Below are 21,412 nucleotides of genomic sequence, written 5' to 3'. Positions count from 1 at the left end.
TAAATCCCTGCCAAAATTAAAATGATGATGAAGATGATGATTATTGACGATGAGGATTATTAATGTTTTTCCTGTTAAATTACTATTATTATGTGAAGTAGTAGTTTTTCTAGCTTTTTTAGTAGAAATAATTGCAGCAGACAGTCTTGTTATTTAAGGGGGCTTACATTAAAGATGTATATACGATAGCAAGCTATAGAGTCCAAATTCAGAGAGGTCAGGATATGCTCAGCAAGCTGTGTGAGCAGGCATCCACTGAGGACAGCAGAGCTTCAGTGTCGCCATAGCAACACTGTATGGCAACATGACGCTATCAGTGATCTCCAGGAAGTAGCAGTTTAACGCAGGAAAAATGGACGATGGGCTGCAGCTTGGAGAAAGCGGCGTGAAAAAGAATGTAAGCGGAGTATTTAGAAAGCTTTTATATCGGATAGAGTGCAAGTAGTGTAAATACTGTAATGATGTCAGAGGAATGGAAATCCCTCGGTTACTTTTCGAGCTAACTCGCTGAGTTAGCTAGGCTAGGCTATATACTACCCAATTCAAATATGGTTAGCAAGTTGGCTAGCTATCACAAGCTTACAAACATTTAATAAAGTAACGCGTCAACCGCTGATTGAAATCAAGTCGTGATAACGGTGACACTGTGGGGTGAAACTTCATTTAGTGAAGCCACAGTTAGCAACAGTGGCTATGCAAGCGTTTGCAGCCACATGATATCCATAAACAAAGTACCGTGTAACATAAGGTCGTTGAGAGTTGCTGAGATTATTTTTAAAAGTTATTTTTACGACCACTAACATACATTCAATTCGTGTTTAAATGCCTAAGTTACCAAAATGACATGAGTCTGTAGCGATGAGCCAGCCGTCTGTTGTCCCCATAAATATAAAAACCATAGATATATCTGTGTTCGAAATGTTCAAACGTCGGTACATTCGATTCTGTGCGGCTACGGTCTGGTCATTTACACAGCAGAACGCATTATGCAGGTTTATTTGTTTATCTTTTTATTTATTTATTTGATTGATTGATTAGTTTCATTTGTGTACAACAGGCGGCTAAATCGGGCCGAAGAGCTCGGCAGGCGGCCGAACAACTTCCATCTGATGAATCCCGACACTTAAAGAAAACGTCTTCGTCTACTTCCATGGGCGAGGTGAGCGCATAATTGCTCACTTTAGACGTAACATTTTACAGATGTTATAACCATTTGTGTATGATAATGTTTGTTTGTCTATCCTTCATTAATTCTTGCAAAAATCCAGGAGGAGGAGACTGAGGTACAGTAGTTACAGAAAGTAGTTGTTAAAGCTTGGCCTGGTCTTTGGGAACATTAAAGAATAACTTTATACCATTTGTACAATGCCATGAAAAAGTATTTTCCATCTTCATGATTTCCTCATATTTGCATATTGTAATGGTTTCAGATCTTTTGATAAAATGTCATATTAGGAAAAGGGAACCTGAGTAAATACTAAACACATTTTTAATTATTTCTTTTATTTTAATGAAAAAAATGGTCAAACACCAATATCACTCGTGAAAAAGTAATTGCTTCTTATAATTTGATTACATTTTTTACAACACAGTGGTGGAATAGTAGCCACAGCTCCTTGCAGAACTGCTTTAATTCAGACAAATTGGAAGGTTCTTGAGTATGGACTGCTTGTTTCAGGTCCTTTTAAAGCATCTTTATTGGGTTCAAGTTAGGACTTTGATTAGGCCACTCAAAAATGTTTAATTTTGTTTCTTTCCAGCCATTCAGACGTGGACTTGCTTTTGTGTTTTGGGTCATTGTCTTGCTGCACAACTCAATTACGCTTCAGCTTCATCTCATGGACAGATGACCAGACATTCTCTTTCAGAATTGTCTAGTACAGAGCAGAATTCATAGTTCCTTCAATAGGCTAATTGCAAGTTGTTCAGCTCCCAAGCCAGAAAAGCATCCCTGAACCATCACAGTAGCACCACCATGTTTGACTGTTGGTGTGATGTTCTTACAGTGAAATAATGTATTTGCTTGACACCAGACATGACGGGACTCGTGTCATTTAGAAAGTTCCACTTTTGACATGTCTGTGCATAGAACAATATCCCAAAAGGCTTGGGGATCATCCGGGTGCTGTTTTGCTAATGTGAGACGAGCATTGATGTTCCTCTTGGTTAGCAGTGGTTTCTGCCGTGCTACTCTCCCATGAATCCCATGTTGCCCAGTTTCTTTCTTATGGTGGAGTCAATGACCTTTGCTGAGACTAGAGAGGCCTGCAGTTATTTGGATGTTCTGGGATCATTTGTGACTTCCTGGATGAGTTGTTGCTGCCCCCATTGGAGAAATATTGGCAGGCTGACTACTCCTGGGAAGATTCACTACTGTTCCAAGTGTTCTCCATTTATAGATAATGGCTTTCACTGTGGTGAGCGTTAGAAATGGCTTTGTACCTCTTTTCAGACTGTTAAATTTCAATAACAAACTTTTTTCTCATCTCTTATGGGATTTCCTTTGATTGTGGCATAGTGTACTTGTAGAAACTTTGTGGTGACTATTTCACTCTGATGGTAAGATTCAGTATATGAGTAAAGTTTAGATTCAACAGGGCTGACTGCAATAAAGCATGTTCGTGGTCAATCAGCTGAATCTAATTATCAATAAAATTTGGTTAATAGGTTGATTGTGTAACTAATAGGGAAATTGCTTTTTATCATGGGTGATATGGGTGTTTGATAACTTTTTTCATTAAATAAATGAAATAATTTTTAAACTGTGTTTTGAGTTTACTCTGTTCCCACTTGTCTAATATTAAAATTTGTCTAAAGATCTGGAACCATTTAATGTGACAAATATACAATAATAGAGGAAATCAGAAAGGGGCAAATATTTTTGTACAGCAGTGTAAGAGCTTCTTTAAAAATACATTTTGGTATGTTTGAAAGCATGGACCTCAATCATCAAGATGTTTAAAAACTCCTTTAGATAATGTTGAAGTATTATCCAAGGATTTATGTAGAATTAAACACGCTCTGTTGGTATAAAGTTATGTTTTATATTTTGTAGGGTTTGTGGGGCTCTTTGTTTGTAGATGCATGCTCTGCTTACTCTTGCTTAAATGTAGATATTAAAATTCTTTCACCACAATTATAAGTCAAAATGTACTTATGATTGTAGTGACACAGATTGGTTGTACGAGAATGTTTTGCATCATCCATCATTGCACATTTTTTCCACTTTGTTCCTGTCATCGTACCATAAAATAACCATCAAAACGAGCATTAGCAGATGTGCCTGGCATTAATTGGTGTGCTAATTCATATCTCTGTCAGTCAGACACTTATGTGTAGTGACAGTATACTTAGTTGCTTTTCATAGTAGCCTACTGTGGTAGAACACAGAGATTGCAGGCAGATCGGGATGAGCACTCAAATAGATCAAATAGATTACTGTACCATTTACCTATGAACATTATATAGGTAGCCCTGCACAGGATCCTAGCAGCTTACATTTGGGTGCATAGTTCACTTTTCATTCCCAAATTTAAAAAGCTGTGGCACGAGGAGTTCCTTGGTGTATTAGTGATGTGAGGATTCAATCCTAGAGTGCATTGCAACAAGCGTCAGTGTTTAGACAGTTTAATTTTGGGTAAAAGGTTGTCCTTGTCGTGCGATGGACAAAGGGAGGGCGGGGGGGGGGCAGTGAACTTTTCAGTTGATAACAATGAATCCTTTGTTCTTGCGTGGCCACCTCAGTCTCACCGTGGGATCTGGACATTATTGTCCCTCCTCACACCTTCTGTGACAAGCCTCAGCGAAGCCCTCCGCCTAGTGGGGCGAATGTGTAAGTGCTGTGGCCACATTCCGTGCAAAATACCTGCAAACTGAGGCGGCTGCGGTAGGTTTGCATTGCAGTTTTGACAGACGTTCGTCATCATGCAGGAATGAGCGCAGTCTTAATGTCTCTGCAATACTCGGCACGTCCCCTGTGTGGTTCTGCACTCTATAGCTTGTTCTTTCTTCCTCTTCACGCTTGCCCTGTTCTTGTACCTGACCTCCCAGAAAATAATGACAAACTTAATTGCTTTCATGTCGAATTGGAAATGGCAAATGACTTGGACATTTTCTTTTTCTTTTGGCAAAACGCTGGCATTTGAAATATGGGAGTCTTATTTTGTCCCCAAGAGTGGCATGCTGTAAGCTAGCCAAATTCCTGAACTAGGAATTCCAGCAATGCCTTTGCAGTAATCTACCCAAATTAGGCCAACTTCCCGAGTGTAATTTTGGGATTCTCGCGCCCCCTGCGACCTGGTATCCGCATGAAATACAATTTTTCTCGGTGTCACGTGACTGGGCCGGTTTGTTTGCTGTCTGGATGTTTTATTAGCCACTGTTTCTTTTCTTTATCTTCCACCCAAAATAGCACACTAATTGGTCACATTTTCAACTTTCTCCTTCTCGTTGCCATTTTTAGTCCAATTTGGCCTGACATTGGACTACAACTACTTTATATTTTGGCAAGTAACGACATTAATGGGTTCCCTATATGAACAAAAATGGCCATGCACCCATGTGAAAATTTCCAATTGCTTGATAGACCTTTAGTGAAGACATACACTGAATAACAGTATCTATTGTGCAGCCAGGATTTTTTTTAAGACAGGCTACTTTTGTTCTCTTTTTGTACTTTTTGTTTGATCATTATTTGATGCCAAAATTAACGTATAGTTGAGTGCAGTGGGTTTCCTAATTTTTTGTGGTCTTACTTGCCAGGAGTTCTTGTTGGGTGGTAAATTCAGCAAGTGTAGGAAGTATACTTGGTTCCAATCACACTGGCTGAGCCTTATAGCCTAGGCATCACTATGGATATCACCAGGCTATATTTCAGTAGTTGACAATGACCAGGCTCGCCTTAGCTACTCACCTGGTGTCTACAGGTTGCCAGTTGTTGTCAGCCATCAAGCTAGCTGACTAGCTTGGTAAGTATCTTGAATGCTGCTGCTGCCTTGTACTGAGGAAAACAATCAGTGGCTCCAGGTGACTCAGAGGAATGAATGTGCTTCAGCTGAAGTGCTTTCTGCCTGCGTGTGGGTGGGTGGCCTGTTGGTACCACAAGAGTATACCACAGCAGTGCACTGTAAATGGGAGAGAAAGTAGGAAAATATACACAAATTAAATTTTTGGATTAAATATGCCAATCCTGGAATGGAAGGTAAAAATACCGTCCAATGCTTATGTTGGACATGGGCTCTAAATATTTTTGAGTGGCCATGAACTCAAGTCTTCCCTTGGAAAAACAAACAGTCAAACTTAATATGCTCTTAATATGTTCTGACACAATTTGAATAGAAAAGTTAGTTCAATAATGCGGTCTGGCGTAGAGCTAGTATTGCCAGCAGAAGAATGTGTGTTGAATGTGACATACATTTTAACCGTCCCCCACATTCATATGTACGTACGTACGAACAAGCATTTGTTTAAACAGTTTTTCCTTTTGAGAGGGCCAGTACGTTAACTGACAACTGAGCAATTAAGTGAATGCCCAACAGGGTAACTTGGGAAAAATGTACTGTAGATTCCTGATTTAGTTGAGAAAATATTCTGTACAATAAGAATAGCACAACATAGCATCTGACATTTATGCATCCTTATAAGGAGATTCAGTTTAGCTGTGGTGGCCGCTCAAATTCGTGATGTAAAACCTGTCATCCATAGGCTGTCGCCGTGACAGCTTATTCTGACAAGCCCCTCTCCGTTCGAATTGTGCAATTAGGCGCACAAATTATAATGCATAAATAGGACTGTTTTGCCTCAGTAGTATTGAAAGATCTAAATTAAACATTCTTTTAGACAGATCTCTTGTGAGTTTCCCTTTGTAACCCTCTTCTATCGCTTTATCAATGATTTCTGAAGGCCTCGGGATAAGGGGACCGTGATGAGGCTTTCTGACAACTCCTGGATCAATACACAATTATTACTTCTGACCCTATGCAGAGCAGCGCTCTGAGCCCACTTCTGACCGTGCGGCCGATAGAAGCGAACGGCGCTCCGCTCTTAAAGGGTTTTCCTATGGGGTAATGTTTCTTTTTACCCTCTCCTGATGAGGTCCCAGCGAAAGGGAGCGCACATAGATTTTCCCCCTAACGGACTGTAAAGGCGGGATTTACCCCAAGGAGTCTCGCCGTATCGATAAGCGGCCCACTTTTGTCATTAAATCGGCCTCCCTCGTCCTTGTTGAAATCCCATTTTTCGCTAATTGCATGAAATTACTCGTCCCAACTTCAATCTCCCATCTTAATACAAACACAAAATGAAGCCCCCCCCCCCCCCGGCCCCCACTTTCTAAACGGCGACGTTCAGATTTATAAATTGGTTTGTTGAAGGAGCCGGCTGAGAAAGATTATTTCCTCTTTCATGTGGAAGGTTTGAAATTCCTCCAAGACGCTGTGTCCTTTCCAGACCCAGTTTGGTAATGAGAATTGCTGTGCTTTTTAAATTCATTTACCCCCCGCCCCCCGCCCCGCCACCCCACCCCCTATCCCTTGTTCCTTCAAGTGCACTCTAGAATTCCTTCATTCATGCATTCCTCTCAGATCCCTGGTCCGAGCACCATGATCTAAGCTCAAGAGAACCCCCCCCCCCCCCGCGCTATTTTGGGAATCGAAGAATGAGCGGGAGAGGGTCATTTTTCCTTGGAAAGCTATTTTAGGTCATGCACCCAGGCACTGGCAGCCCTCCGCGCGGTTCCCACACTCCCCCTGCGGTCGCGTCCCGCTAGCGGACGGCCTTCCTGGGGGGGCCTGGCGCTGGGGAAGGCCGCGCAGCCCGCGGGAAAGCGCTTTCAGTGATTGATGTGCCTGGATTCACGAGCAGTCATGCACCGCGGATCGCGCCGGGGATAAATTGATTAGCCCGGAGAATAAATTTGTCCGCATTCGTCAAGTGTTCTATCTGCATTACTCCGAATTCATCGAGCCGTAATTGTGTTTGTTAGGTCCCGTGAATTGCGTCTTTTTGCATACGCTTGCCGTCCGCGTCCGCTGGCGAACTGTGACCTCGCTCGGCGAAGGTAGCGAGGCCCCTTTCTTTGGTTTTGAGCGCGGGTGTGCGTTCTCCTCGGCCTCTGGAGGCCCTGGTCCCAGATCAGCGGTAGTCAGCACAGCCGTGTCCTGACAGCCCAGGTAAACACTTTCAGATCCAGAGACAGAGATTTGGCCGAGGCCCAAAACATCTCTGTTCTTCTCACCTCAGGGACCCCCGCCGAAACCGCCCCGGCGGCAGGGAGGATGGGCGGAGGAGACCCCCGGGCCCGGCTCCGCCAAGTCAGTGTCTCTCTCTCTCTCTCTCTCTCCTCTTTCCTCTCCGTACCAAAATGCATTTCTTCACATCATACGGCAGCCCCAGTACTGTTTTAATGTGTAGAGGAGCATTGATGAGATGGAATGTCATGTGTTCATGAATGCGGTGTTCAAAGCATTGCTTTTGAGCAGATGTCGAAGTCCATTTTAATATGGCCTATCTGTCAGTAGTTCATCATTTAAATCATCTTTGTTTCCTGAATTAATTTAATTTATAGAAATAGACTTCATTGGGTTTATAGAAGTACTGTTTCCTCTTCCTTTGCCTGTACTCTTTTTGAAACGATTGGAATGCATCAGAAGCAATGCTGATGAACTGTTGTGATGCTGTGCTGCCCTGAGTGAACAGACACATGTTTAGTGGAGGTGTATGTAGCCTAATCCTTGTTCAATTTTAGTGGAAGTGGTTCCCTTTAATATTTCTTTCTGACACATATCAGTAAACAGATGAGCCAACACCAAACACAACCCCCCCACCCCACCCCACATGAAAATAAAGAGCCAGGCCTGCATTGTTCCCTTCCCCACTACGACTGCTGTTTGTGTGTGCGCTGCTGCCACGGCTGCAGTCGGGCCCCGGGACATTGTCTCCGCGTTCCGAAGGGCCGCCCCCGCCACTTTCTCTCTCTCCCTCCTCGGGGGGGAAGAGGCGGCGGCCGGCGCGTGAGACCGCGGCGGCGTAGCGCGCGGGCCGACCGACCCGATCGGCTTTATTTGCATGGTTTTCTGCTCCGCCGGCGCGAGGGAAGGGAGCAGGCCAGCTCCATCTGTCTCGCGCCGGAAGGTCGCGGTGTCAGTCCCTGGCGCTGGTCTTAGTCGGCTGGCTTGCCGGGGCTGGGGGTGGGGGTGGGGGGGGGGATGTATAAGGTGTTAAGGGTTGCTCAGGCATTGATCCTCTCTGAAACAAGGTAAGTAATGGTCCCCCCCGGACACAGCAAGGACTTTTCCGCTCAATGTCACCCCTCGCGCTCAATCACTGCCGCCCCCCCCCCCGCTAATCCCGGTGTAGAAATGGCGGGATTTGCCGATCTATCACTCCTAATTGACACTAAATGATCTGTCAGTTTATTGATGAACCTTTGGAGCCAGGTTGTCACAATATATTTTATCCCTAACAACTTTTTCCAGACAGTTTTACCATGTCCGTCGCCTGGCCTTACATGAGTCTTAATCAAGGGCCCGTAATGTGCGCTTAATCGTCGCCCCTCGCTGCCAGACGGGACGCGCGCAAGGGCGACAGGGTGGCCCCCTCCGAACCCGCCTCGCGCGCCGCCTTCTGAAACCCAGAAGCCTCAGAGGTCAGGTGACCCGATATGGCAGCCAGTCTTCTAGTGAGCCTGTGTGGGCTTATGTCCTTAGACAGTGGCAGGCGGTGGGGCGTTGGGTCTGATGAGAGAGAGGGAGCGAGAGGGAGAGGAGCAGAAGTGTCCTCACAGGGACGTGAATAACAGAACATATAGGCTGCTGTTGTGTATTGATGTCCCTACAAGGAGGGAAAGGGTAGAAAAGTGTGGCCTTACTCCTGTTGTCCAGTATATTTATCATCTTGATGCTTTATTTATGCTTACTTGTTGGAAGCTTCATTAGCCTTATTTCTCTGCAGAAGCCTTTTTTTGCTACAAGGACAGAGGATTGAGGCTTCAGCAGGGTTCTCATGCGATTCTATGTCCTGGAAAACCTGGAATTTGTTAATGCAGTTTTCTCATAAGACATGAGAAATGCCAGTGTCTGGAAAACAATAGTGGAAACACTAAGTGACCCCCAGCGGTTCATGATTGCAATCTACCCCCCATGGTCCCGCAATCGCAATCTATATTACAGATGTTGGTCACACGAAATGTACGGGAAAATAATGTTTTGAAAAGAATGGGAGCCCCTTTAAGCCAGGTGACATCATCACATGTAAACCACGCAGGATGGTTCAGAGTGCAGTAGTGCCATTCCTCTCTGGCAGGAGCCTGTGCTTTGCTTCAGGGTCCAGGGGTGGCTCGAGGTTGCCAGAGGGGCACAGCTGACCCAAGCATGTCCCCTTCCGGTCACCACCCCGAATCTCAACCTCCTCTAAGCCCCCTGTACCCATAGCAGTCCCCAGCCCTGATGTAGATCATAGGGTCTACTAAAGACATTGTGGTCCTTGAAAGAAAATGCTGGACCGCAGAAAGTGTTTGAGAGAGGGAACTAGAATTCCGTTGACCAAAACTTCAACGTGCATGCCGATTTCACTGAGCATGTGGACAGCATTGAGCATGTTCACAGGAGACAACATCGTTAGGTTCTCGAAAGACTCAGGTGTTATTTGTTGTATTGCGGACCATTCATTGCACAACTGATATGTGAACAATTGATATTTTTTCAAATATTGTGTTTAAAAAATACGCTTTTTGAAGAAAACAAAACGAAGGATGAAATAAAATATCTGGCATTGTTTCACATATGGCTGACAAGGATGTGAAATTGAATATACATTTTAAAAGTAATTGTCTTTTTTTGTCTCAAGATCTCTTAATGATTAAGAGCAGAATGTTCAAAATATAAATATGCTAATTGTATCTTTTAGCCACTGTAATTGTAATCTCTGGGGACCTTGCACATACGTATAGAGCCAGCAAAATGTATAGCGTAGTTAATGTATTCTGGCTTAATTAAGAATGATTAATTAAGTATGTATAATCCATTTTGTTGTGAGAACATATTCCCTACTCATTTCTGATCACTTACATGTAAGAGCACATGGACATTTTATCTGTGTCCAGTAGGGGGCACTCTTCAATAAGCAGTTGCAGCACCTTGACAAAGTGGCGTGCCATAAAACAAATGCTTCAGAAAATGAACAGTGTCTGCACGAAACCCATTGTAAAGTAATAATGAATAAGCTTCTGTTTACTGCATTGAAATGCTAGCAGCTCTATTATTGTTTCCATTCTTTTCATTTTGACAGCGATGCCTCTCTCCCACTAACACGTAGAGGAATGTGTTCATGCCCCAACTGTCCTTTAATAATCCTTTAATAAATCAATTTTTCCAATTTTTGCCATCAACCACTCATCTGCAGCACTGCAAGGTAAAAACAAGAATGGCTGAAATGCTTGGTTAAAACCCGCTGATATTTTGCAGCTTTTAAAAATTTTTCCAGTTCTTTAAAAACACGGATGTGCGTCCCGCTTTATTATTGTATTATTAATATCTCAGAAACTATTTGTTTCTCTCACTGATGACGGTGTGCTAAAAATAAAGGTGTGGCGGTCGTGCTGGGTCTGGTCAAGCTGGGCCACGCTAGTGCCGCGGGTCTGGAAATAGAAGGCTGGTCCAGCGGGGCTGCAGGCCTGGGAGCTGGCAGAGGAGGCGAGCGGGGCTTCAGGACCAGGAACAGGACGAGGAGGCCCTGTAGAAATCCAATGCCTCATACCCTACAGAGATCTGCAAAACCTACATAAACACACCAGTAATGCGTGAGGGGAGCAGTTTACGTGCACTATGGACAAAGACCCAAATGCTTTTATTATTATTCTATGATAAAATAACATCTGTTTAATATTTTATAATTTTAAGGTTTTTGTGAATAAGTATGCACAATTTTTAAAAATATTTATGTTTCCATTTCTATTTTCCATATTATAATTTATTCTTTTTTTACGTATATGACTAATTTAATTTGTGGCACGTTCTGTAAATTTGGGAAATTACATTGGGCGAAAAAAACTTAACATTTATTGGAATCTGTAAGTAAGTAAAAATAAAGGCCACAAATAGTGTCATGAATAATTCACCCTTTAAAGAGTATCCTAAATGGAAGACATTTTGTTTGGCGATGATTTAGGATTTTTCCGGTGCTGTACGGTGGTGAAGGCGCGCAGATTGCGGGCCGGTCCGCGGGTGGGAGCGGAGCGGAGAGCATGAGGGATGTGGCGTGACCCTCGGCGGCTCTGCTTCCTGCCGCGGAGCAGCGATGCTTCATAACGAGCGGCGCACAGCTGTCTCTCCCGCGCGCGGGCGAAGTGCTGCTTCAGCACGGCGCCCGACACCAGTAGTATTTCTGCCGCTTACACACTGCGGCCCTTCAGGGACTCTTAGGCTCGGCACCCGGGGCGGGCGGTTGGGGGTGGTGGGGGTTGCGGGGGGGGGGTGGGGGGCGGGCGGGGTTGCGGGGGTGAGGGGGAGCGGTGGGGGATGCGATTCTAACAGCCGATCTTCCTCTCGCCAGGTCCGGGAGAAGGAGATCCGTGGAGGAGCTGGAGGAGTAAGTACAAAAACATTGTTTCGCTATCCGTTTATTTCTCCAAACCTCTCGGTTCTGCCCTCCATCCGGCTGCTGATTGGCTAAACGTGGTCAAACGGAGTGCAGTACGGGGTCAAAATCAAAATCTGCGCAATTTAAGCGTTAGTCTGTAGCCCTTTTTTTTTCTTGCCAAAGAAAGAAGGAAAAATAAATAAATAAATAAACGAGGGAAATTGCCATAAAAATTGTCCTTGGACGCAATTAATCCCCGTCTTCCAAGAGCAATCACTCACCCTGATGAAAAGCGTGTCGCGGCGGAGTTGTCATCACCTTTTGTTGATGCCGGGAGTTTGGTGTCCTCGACCCGCGTCTCCGCGCCCCGCTCCCGCCGCCCGCCGTGCGTGTGTTTTGCTCGTCAGCGGCGCACGCCTGCGCGTTCGGATCGCGCGGCCGAGCTGGGGGGGGCCCGCCTCGGTGTAACGTAGATGGCCTCAAGATGGCCGCTCGGGTGACCGGTCCTCCACTGGGGCCTGGTCTTCCCGGTGTTGCGTCTCCCGACCTGCTCTTCTTGAGCGAGTCTTGAGTAGTCCTTATTAACCCGTTGAGGTGTATGTTTTTTTGGAATGTTCTAGAACTCCATTGCTTTCAGTTGCGAGTAGTGATTGTGACATCAGCATTAGAATGTTCAGTTAAGAACATTCTAATCACATATTTGTGGTCCTGCAGCTTAAAAGGTTAAATGAATGCAGTGGAAATGTGACGGCACTCATAGCCTCAGCTTTAGTGTTTTAGTGTGGAGAGCCAGAGGCTTTGACAAGGGCCCTGCGTCTGTGGGGCCCCAGGGTGACGCGCTCAAAACTCTGCGCCCGTCAACCCCATCTGTGGCATCGCTCGGCCCGAGTAAAGGGACCTGGCATCGGAGCGGCTCCCCGCCCGAGCCCGTCTCCCAGCGCTGACCTAACCGCAGCGCAGGCCTGGAGCGCTTTAATAATTCATCCTCTCGCACTTCCTGTTTCCGCAGCAGACGCCTGCGACCGCAAACCCCCCAGGGCTCCGATGATGAAGGAGGTGAGTACCCTACCCCCCCCTCCCCCCCGGAACTCTGTCTCATCCCGTCCCGTCCCCAAGTAAACCTGGGCAGTAGCAGTAGCTCAGCCCCGCCGGCTCCCGCTCGTCTCAGCGCACATCGTGAGCAGGGAGGAAGCGTATGAAACCCTATCCCCCTCTATTCATCATCCGCCGCAAATAGTCCAGAGAAGATGGCGGTTACCTCACGGTTTTATCACGTCTCCTCGGCCGCATTTATTCGTGGCGTGAGCACGCGGTCCTCCGTAGGAGTCTCCCTCGTGTGTTCCGACCACCTCCGGTGAGTAATGGAAATAAACAGAGGGGATCATGGGTAGGGAGGGACCTTGCAGAGGGGGGTGAAGGGTAAATGAGTTCACGCGCTCCCGTCAGCGCCGGCGCGCTCGCCGCGCGGTCCATCCGTATTGCAGGCCACGCCTCGGCCCGGCCCGGCCCGGCAGACTGCAGAGAGGACATGTTTGGTAATAATTGCTCACCGACTGAGAATCCAGTTAATTCTCTCCACCGGCTTTAATACTGCGGGGCTTAAGCTTCTTCCCTCTGTGCCCCCCCCTCGACCCCCCCGCCCCACCCCCCCTCGACCCCCCCGCCCCCCCCGCGCTATTCGGTCTCCGGGCCGGGGCCACGGAGCGGGGGATCCGGCGGGAACGCCGCTGCTCCTGACTCCCGCACCTCGGGGCTCAGCGCTCTGCATCACAAACAATGCCGGGATCGGGGGGGGTGGGGGGTGAGGGGGGAGAATTTCAACAAAGCGCAGCCGGGGATAATTGTTCCATTTTTCGTCTCGGGGCGGCTGGGGAAATAAGGTTGAGATTGCCTGAGCACTCCTCTTAAGGAGCGCGCCCGCCCGCGCTAACCTCCTGTTTGCACACTCCACTTGGCCCATGTTTATTAAGACATTATATACATATCAATGCCAATCTGTGTTTGTACTGCGGAAGACGGAGGGACTGGCCCAGGGTATGAATATTCAGCAGAGCTACTTTTTCCAGAAGTTTCCACGTACTTGTGGAATAAATCCTGAGATTTTTAGATAGCCTTTAATGTGAAATTCTCTTAAGTGATGGAACTGCTGTGGTGAAATTATGGTGAAAACTGGTGATTTGTTGGAACAAAATATTATTGAGCTTAGATAATATAGTGGCTTTGTTCATAATGGTTATTTCTTTATTTTATCAAACAAAATCTTTAAATGTTAGATAAAATTGCATTGCGTCATGAATCGTTCCTTTGCAAATAGAGCGGTTTGATTGACATATCTCATTCACATAACAGACATAATCACTGACACACATACAGTACACGCGCGGCCTGTATGGGGCTGTTCAGTGGAGAGCGCAGTCGGGCCGCCCCCCTGTAGAAGCAGCCGGAGAGGCGATTACGGCGGGCACGCCGCTCGGGCACGCCTGATTCGACGCCAGAGGCAAAGGCCTTCGAAAATTGTGGCGGCCGAGGGTGGGCCAGATAGCCGCGCTGATCTTGATTGTGTCCTGTCCTCGCGGTCTCCCCCCGGGGGACAGCTGGCTGAAACCAGAGAGAGAGGAGAACGACCCCCCCAGCCCCCCAACCCCCCACCGTACTCCCCTAACCGTTTGACCCATCGTCTGCCAAATGCCATGTTTAAAGACACCCGTCAGAGAAAGCCTTCTCCTCGGCAGTCCTCGCCTTGGCCTGGATAAAAAAAAGGTCTGGATGCAAGGCAGCGGTCCCTTGAAGGCCGGTGTGTTTACCGGGTAATGGCTGGAGCGCGTGTTCTCCGTCCGGCGCTTCGCGCTCAAGCCGCTCAGGTTCGCGGTTAGTCGTCGTTCGGCGGGCGTCGGCGCGCGCGTTAGCGCCGGTTCGCCGACGCGCGCGCCTGCCTGGCGGGAGAAAGCCTACATTCCCCGCAAATTACCCCCTTTGATATTTACATGCTTCGCCGGGGAAGGCGGCCGCTGTCGCATAATGAGAATCCGCCCGTCCCGGTCGCCATTAGACACAGCAACCTTGACAGGCGTCCAAGACTTAAAAAAAGAGAAAAAATAAAACAGGAAATGAGACGTGCGACGCGAGGAGCGCCAGGACCGGACTGCCGGGAGTCGGCGTCTCTTTTCTGATGACGTTGCCGTTTCCCTCTGAAAAAAAATAAATAAGGGGCTTGTTTGCGGCAGTTATTAATCCCCTCCTGACCTCGCGTTATAGGGCGAATACCAAGCTTATTTAAAAAACGTGTTTATTTTTGGTTGTTTTAAATAATGGAGTTTGCATACAGGGGCAGTTGCCGCGGGAGCGGGTCGCGTCGAAGCGAGAGCGCGTGGATTTGTCGAGAGCGCGTTGGCGGCCGAGTCGGCGGTGTCACGCCTCGCGGCCGCTCGTCTGCGGAGAGGGGGGAAGAGCAGCCCGGGAAGGTGTTTGCGGAGAGCCGGACGCCGGGGCTTTTTGATGTCATTGTGCTAAGACCATTAAATTTGATTGGGGGTCCGGAGGGGATGGATTCTGCTGAACGCTGTGCTTTGTAAATGAGAGGACAAAGTGTCACCGGGGCCTCATGAATATGAAGTACCAGCGGCCGCATTTATTTGGGTATCAGAAACACAGATGAATCTTGTCAGCGGCTAAACAAGTGTGGCGTCTTTAATTTTGCTTAATTAAAAAAAAGGGAGAGAGAGAGAGCGGGGGAAAGGAATAAGTTGTCAATTGTGGAGATGGCTGGTAATTATCAGCATTAGATTGACAGCGTCCCCTGTGTTCTTTTTTTTTTCCGGATGCGATTAATGGATGGCCGTGGTAGAACAACGCCTTTCTGCGGACGCGCAAATGATTCTGATTATCAGAGGTGGGGAAACCGCCTTTCACCAGTAAACCGGCAGGTACCTGGTTTATCGAGCGTTGTCTCATCGTGGCAGCCGTTTACGGGAAAACTAAGAGGAGCGGCAGGAGCTGCGGGGGCAGCAGCTGAAGAAACCGTTCTCTACCAAAGATGTATTTTTAGAAAAAGTTCCGGACTTAGAGCCCGAGACGCAGAGTTTCTCGTCGGAACCTGATCCGCCTCTCCGGGTCCCTCTGTCGACTTTTCCCGCCGGGTACGCCTCTGCGGCTGGAGGCCAGAGTTCCAGCCGCTCCTCTTCGTTTTCCCGTAAACCTTTCGGGTGGGGCGGGGGGGGGGGTGTCGGATCCGAGGGAGCGCCGAGGGAGGGAACAGGGCCGCACTTTAAACCTGGCGCTCGCGGACGCCAGCGCGTCCAGAAAAGAAGAGAACAAAAACAACGGAGAAGTTCCCTCCCGTCTCCGCCCCCGTCCCCCCCTCCCCCCCCGCCCCCGTCCCCCGCCCCCGTCCCCCGTTCGGCGGCGGCGAGACGAGGGGCAGCTTGCGGGCTGTCAGCTGGGGTGTCTGTTCTGGGCAGGGACTCGCGTCCCCCAAGAGTTTGGACGGGTTACAGCGAGGCGCGCTGCTAGCCCCCTCGCTCAGAGTCTAGACAGGAAGCGGACGCGTGCCAAACCGGGGATTTCAACCTCACACCCTGGAGATGCAGAACACAGACCTCGGCCCCGCCAAGCCAGCCCCCGCGCTTATTCACTCGTTTAGTCGTTTATTTATTTATTTGTTTCACCTATCTCTCCTTGTTTTACAAAATTTAAAGCCGTATTTTTTAAAAAGCGTTCCCTTCGTGTCACAGCGCAACACTTTTACTGTCGTGTTACAACGTTTTCCTCTGTCATGTGCTAGGATTTGTACAAGAGTGCGCTTCACTTTGAGAAATATTTTGGGTTTCCACCCCCCCTTCTTTCTCCCCCCCTCGCTCCCTCTCTCTATCTCTCTCTCTCTCTCTCTCTCTCTCTCTCTCTCTCTCTCTCTCTCTCTCTCTTTCTCTCTCTCTCTCTCTCTTTCTCTCTCCTCTCTTTCTCTCTCTCTCTCTCTCTCTCTCTCTCTCTCTCTCCTCTCTCGTCTCTCACTCTCTATCTCTCTCTCTCTCTCTCTCTCTGTCTCTCTCTCTCTCTGTCTCTCTCTCTCTCTCTCTCTCTCTCAAAAGTCCATATGAAATGTGCTGGGGAAAGTTTGCCCTGTCCTTCTTGGGAGCGCGGCCATCCTCTGTCCTGTTGCGTTTTGCCAATTAAAGCGGGTTCCCACTGTTTGAGCAGCGGGCTGGCGGCTCCTGGCACCGCCGCCCCTGCCAGGCCACGCCGTGACTTCCGACCCCACACAGATGGGCCCGCGCGCGGACGCTCTTGCACATGGCTGGGCGCCGCCGCGGCCGGAGTGGCAGAGTGGACACGGAGGTCGGCGCGCCGGCCGCCGCGGGTCCTGGGGGCGGGCGGCGCTGACAGGGCCCAAATGCCGGGGTAGCGGGGGGCGCTTTCCGGGGAGCCCCTGGCCCGCGCCCCGCGCACAGCGGGAGGAGCTGCCGCGCCAGCCTCCTGAATATTCATGGCCGCCTGGCTAATGTGACAGGGCAGCTCCGAGGAGGATGCGGGAGAGAGAGAGAGAGAGAGAGAGAGGGAATCGGATGCTAATTTGCGCGCACGCAAAAAAAAACACACATCAAAAAAGACTGACCGCATCTTTCAGACCAGTTACTCACATAGCGAGTTTCCTTTACTTTCTGCATATGTCATTTGTACATATGGTAACTGTTCATTTGTAAAGTATCTGAATTTGTGATGTTTATATTTCCAGTTGGGTATTGTTTTTGAATGGTCAGTGTGTTCATGTGTTAGGGTTTGCTGGATCACGGATGGGCTTGAAATATAGACATAATGCAATGCATGCTGGTGCCCTGTCTTGTTGTGGAACCCTACAGGCCAGGGTGAGGGATCTGAACCCGCTGAGTCGGCTCTGTTTCAGATATCCCAGTGATCCCAGACTTGGACGAGGTGCAGGAGGAGGACCTCTCCATGCAGGTCGCTGCCCCTCCCAGGTGAGCATTAGCCCAAACTCTGTGTGCGATAGTCATATACACGCTATTGTCATACCCAAAGCTATAGTTATATGCACGCTATAGTTATACATACGCTATAATTATATGTACCCTGTAGTTATACATACGCTATAGTCATACGCTTGCTATACTCCTACACTGCTGTTGTCATATGCACGTTATAGTTATATGCACACTGTAGTTATACATATGCTATAGTCATAAGCTTGCTATACTCCTACACTGCTGTAGTCAAACGCACGCTATAGTTATACATACGCTACAGTCATATGCTTGCTATACTCCTACACTGCTGTTGTCATATGCACGCTATAGTTATATGCACACTGTAGTTATACATACGCTATAGTCATACGCTTGCTATACTCCTACACTGCTGTAGTCATACGCACACTATAGTTGTACATACACTATAGTCATAGGCATTCTATAGTTATATGCACACTATAGTCATAGACACGCTATAATTGTATGTACATACACATGCTATAGTCATACGCACGCCGTAGTCAAACACACGATAGTCATATACATGCAATTGTCATACACACGCTAGTCATATGCACACTATCTTCATAAGCACACTATAGTCATAGGCACTCTCAAAATGACCATGCTTGTTTGGTGAGATTTGTCTGTTCTGAGTAGGTAGTAGGTAGTAGTGTACAGCACGCAGCAGGCTGAACCATACTCTGCTGGACCTCCTCCCCCACCTCAGACAGCTCGGCCACTCCAGCTCTATGGTCCAGTTGCTGTGACTGGCTCTGTCCCCATGAGGCTAAGGATACTGCGTCCTATCAGAGGAGAGCTCGGGTCCCAGGATCAGCAGCTTGAGCGCGGCCAGGCTCCTCACGAGGCCTAAAATATTTGGCGCACAAGCCATACGAAACTCAATTATTTACTTTCCAAATACAGTGACCAAATTATTTCCCAAAGGTGGAATGGTCACAAACAACATCAGGAGAATGGGACCTGGTTTCCTCACCTCGGCGCCCGTCTCCTCTAACCCCGCGGCTGACCTTGCCTGGGGTGCGGGGGAACCGCGTCAGTGACTTTGAGCGTTACCTTGCCCCCACCCCCCCCCTCACCCCCCTCCCGGCTTTAAGTGTCTTGGTGGATTGGAACGTATTGCAGAAATAACAGAACAGAAATGATTTATCCTCCCCCTCACGCGGGCCCCCCGTTCAGACAGGGGGTGGGGGGTTCGGGCCCGTGATTTACGGGGCGGGGGGGGCAGACGTGCCGACACGTGTCCGCTATGTGGCGGGGCTGTGACAGCGGCGGAGGTTATTAGGCGGGGGCCCCGTCTCTGTGTGAGATAATATCCACATTGAACTCATTGCAGGGGCAATGTAGCGTGTAATGCGCAGTAAGTAGGACTGGCATGCACTGCTAGGCCCCGGCCACTTTGCAGGCCTTCTAATTCCAAATACAGATAAGCAGCTGGGTTTCAATTTGAGGCGTTTACTACTTGGCGCCCATCTCCGCACCTCCTTGTTCTTTAATGAAGTCTGTGTTCCCAGTGCTCATTAACCCAAACTTGAGGAGGGCCATTTTTCACAGAGGACGATTCCGGAGGCTGCAAAACGTAAAATCGTTATTGTTATGATTGCCATCGTTATTGGCATTCTTATTAATATTATTACTCGTCATTGTCCTTATTACAGCTGGCGGTGACTGGAGTCCATGTGACATTCGCATTAGCGGCTGTCATTGGCCAAGGAGCCGAGCAGGGGGAACGCTCGCCTGTGACCGCCCGTAAACGGGCGAGGCTTTTTACGGCGTCCCTGTAGCAAAACGCTCTCAGCTGGGTTATGTGCAATTTATTTTGTGTAATTCTGAATAAGACGTTATGGCTTTTAACCCCATCTCCCCCCGCAGCATACAGGTGAACCGAGTGATGACCTACAGAGACCTGGACAATGACCTGATGAAGTACTCAGCCTTCCAGACACTGGTGAGGTAGCCCTGAAGAGCGCTAGGCTCAGCCGCTAGCCCGGCGTTAGCGTGCTGTACACCTGTGTATGCAGAGCTATAAGGGCCTGTTAAATGCCATTGGTAAAGGACCGCATGACTAAATGGTCCAAGGGACTGAATCACATCAGACTAGGGCTCTATTCCGGTGGGCGTCGGCTACAGCGCATAAACTTCGTAGTGGCTTATTACAGTAGTAGTGTCACGCAGGGCGATCGATCACGCACGCTATGTAAGTGTCACTAACATTTGCACGGGGCCTTACAGCACCGCCTTGTTATTGCTGGATGTTGTTTGCAGGTAGGTCATAGGGTGTAGTATGTACAGTATGTAAACTTTGAATTGTGGGTAATGTGTCCAGCAGGGAGATTATATGTTTGTTAGTACCTTGCTACGTATTATATGAATTTGGCTCCTGAAAAAACACACACACACACAACATCTGTTAGGGGAGGTTTTTAGGACAATGCCAACATTAGAATAATAGCCAATTGCTCTTTATTAAAATGTAATTTATGTCGATTTTTATGGTGCAGTACAAAATGTTTGACACCAAAGAAAGCACTCAGGCCCTTTTGCTGAGATCCAAGGAATTGGAGAAACTAGAATGAACCTTGTGCGTATATGTATGTGCCAAAAAACTTGTAGAGATTTTCATTTGTCAATAATGACAGTGATCAATGAATATTTTGTTTAAAAAAAAGGAAATGCATGCTTAATTAAATTTGTTTAGCTTTAACACTGATGAAAAAATTGAAACTATCCCCTTATAGATAATCTTCATGGTATAGTTTTCTGCTGCTCAGGGCACTAATCTATTATGCCTATTATGTATGAAAATATAATGGCAAATGATAATTCGGTTCGTATTAGGTTTCGCCAGTTAGATGTAAAGTGCATTTCATCAGTTTCCATTTGACCCAAAGGTTGTGGATTTGGTAGGTGCTGTGGGGATAAGGAGCCTGAATGGAGCTTCAGACGCGAGCCAGTGATGTCATCATATTTGGTGCATGTGCATTCCGAGTGTTTTCTGAACGCGACGCGGTGATCGTTTTTTTTTCCGCAGGACGGCGAGATCGACTTGAAGCTCCTCACCAAGGTTTTGGCGCCGGAGCACGAAGTCAGGGAGGTGAGCACCGCCCCGCGGGCCCCCTTAAATATAGACGGCGCGGCCGCGCTCCGGGGTGCGCCCGGCTGTTCCTGGAGCGCCGGGGAGGGTCAGCGGCCGGTCTCTCCGGTAATTAAGATTTATGAAGTGTGGATTAACCGGCGCTCTCCCTCCATCCAGGAGGACGTGGGCTGGGACTGGGGTCATCTGTTCACCGAGGTGTCCTCGGAGCTGCTGACGGAATGGGATCAAGGAGAGAAGGAGGACCCGCAGCCTCTGCCTGCGCTGTGAGGACCCCGCGTCACCCGAGGACGGGCGTCCTCGGCGTGCCTGTCGGGAGTCGACAGGGATCCACCGCGTACTGCTGACGTCTCCGGATTCCGGTGCCCGTGTTTATATTGCAGCACATGCAAAGTGTATTATAATGGTATGCCTGAGTGTCGTGTAATGTACGTGTTTTTTGTAATAAAAGAAAAAATAACGACCTTAAACAGCAGTGTTAGACTTTGCTTGTTTTTATCTGACACTGACACCGCGATGCGTGAGTACGCAAACGATTGTCAGACAACCAGATGCCCAGGTGTTCAGCTGAGCGTTGATTTATCACCTGAACTGAACCGATGAAGTTCGCGAAGCGCTTTTTTGACCAGGGCCTGCTGTTTCGAAGCCGCTGATAAGTGTGAAAGGATTTCAAGGTTAATAATCGGCTAAGCTGAAATCCAGTTAATTGTGGCGCAATTAAGTCGGCACATCAAAGCGCAACCTT

The 21,412-nt window shown here is 48.0% G+C and overlaps 1 protein-coding gene across 2 annotated transcripts; it reads left to right on the top strand.

Annotated features, from left to right (window-relative positions):
* Positions 1-246: 246 nt before the first annotated feature.
* LOC135251042 (intraflagellar transport protein 43 homolog A) lies at positions 247-21,137 on the top strand. Of its 2 annotated transcripts, none has more exons than XM_064328030.1 (9): positions 247-397; positions 1,058-1,159; positions 7,240-7,310; positions 11,548-11,583; positions 12,587-12,630; positions 17,471-17,543; positions 19,446-19,521; positions 20,605-20,667; positions 20,827-21,137. In XM_064328030.1, exons 1-9 carry the CDS (start codon positions 353-355, stop codon positions 20,935-20,937), a joined length of 621 nt encoding a protein of 206 aa, XP_064184100.1. In that variant the 5' UTR covers positions 247-352; the 3' UTR covers positions 20,938-21,137. The 2 variants fall into 2 exon arrangements, with proteins under 2 accessions (XP_064184100.1, XP_064184090.1); XM_064328020.1 differs by having other exon boundaries at positions 12,584-12,630.
* Positions 21,138-21,412: the final 275 nt, after the last annotated feature.

This window comes from Anguilla rostrata, chromosome 1 (assembly GCF_018555375.3).
Source record: "Anguilla rostrata isolate EN2019 chromosome 1, ASM1855537v3, whole genome shotgun sequence".
Taxonomy (NCBI): Eukaryota; Metazoa; Chordata; class Actinopteri; order Anguilliformes; family Anguillidae; genus Anguilla; species Anguilla rostrata.
This window is presented reverse-complemented; position numbering and strand designations above follow the sequence as displayed.

Coding starts and splice junctions, on each gene's coding strand:
- LOC135251042 (XM_064328020.1), top strand. CDS start 353: ATGGACGATGGGCTGCAGCTTGGAGAAAGCGGCGTGAAAAAGAAT. Junction 1,160..7,239: donor CGTCTACTTCCATGGGCGAG/GTGAGCGCATAA, acceptor TTCTCACCTCAG/GGACCCCCGCCGAAACCGCC. Junction 19,522..20,604: donor ACTCAGCCTTCCAGACACTG/GTGAGGTAGCCC, acceptor TTTTTTCCGCAG/GACGGCGAGATCGACTTGAA.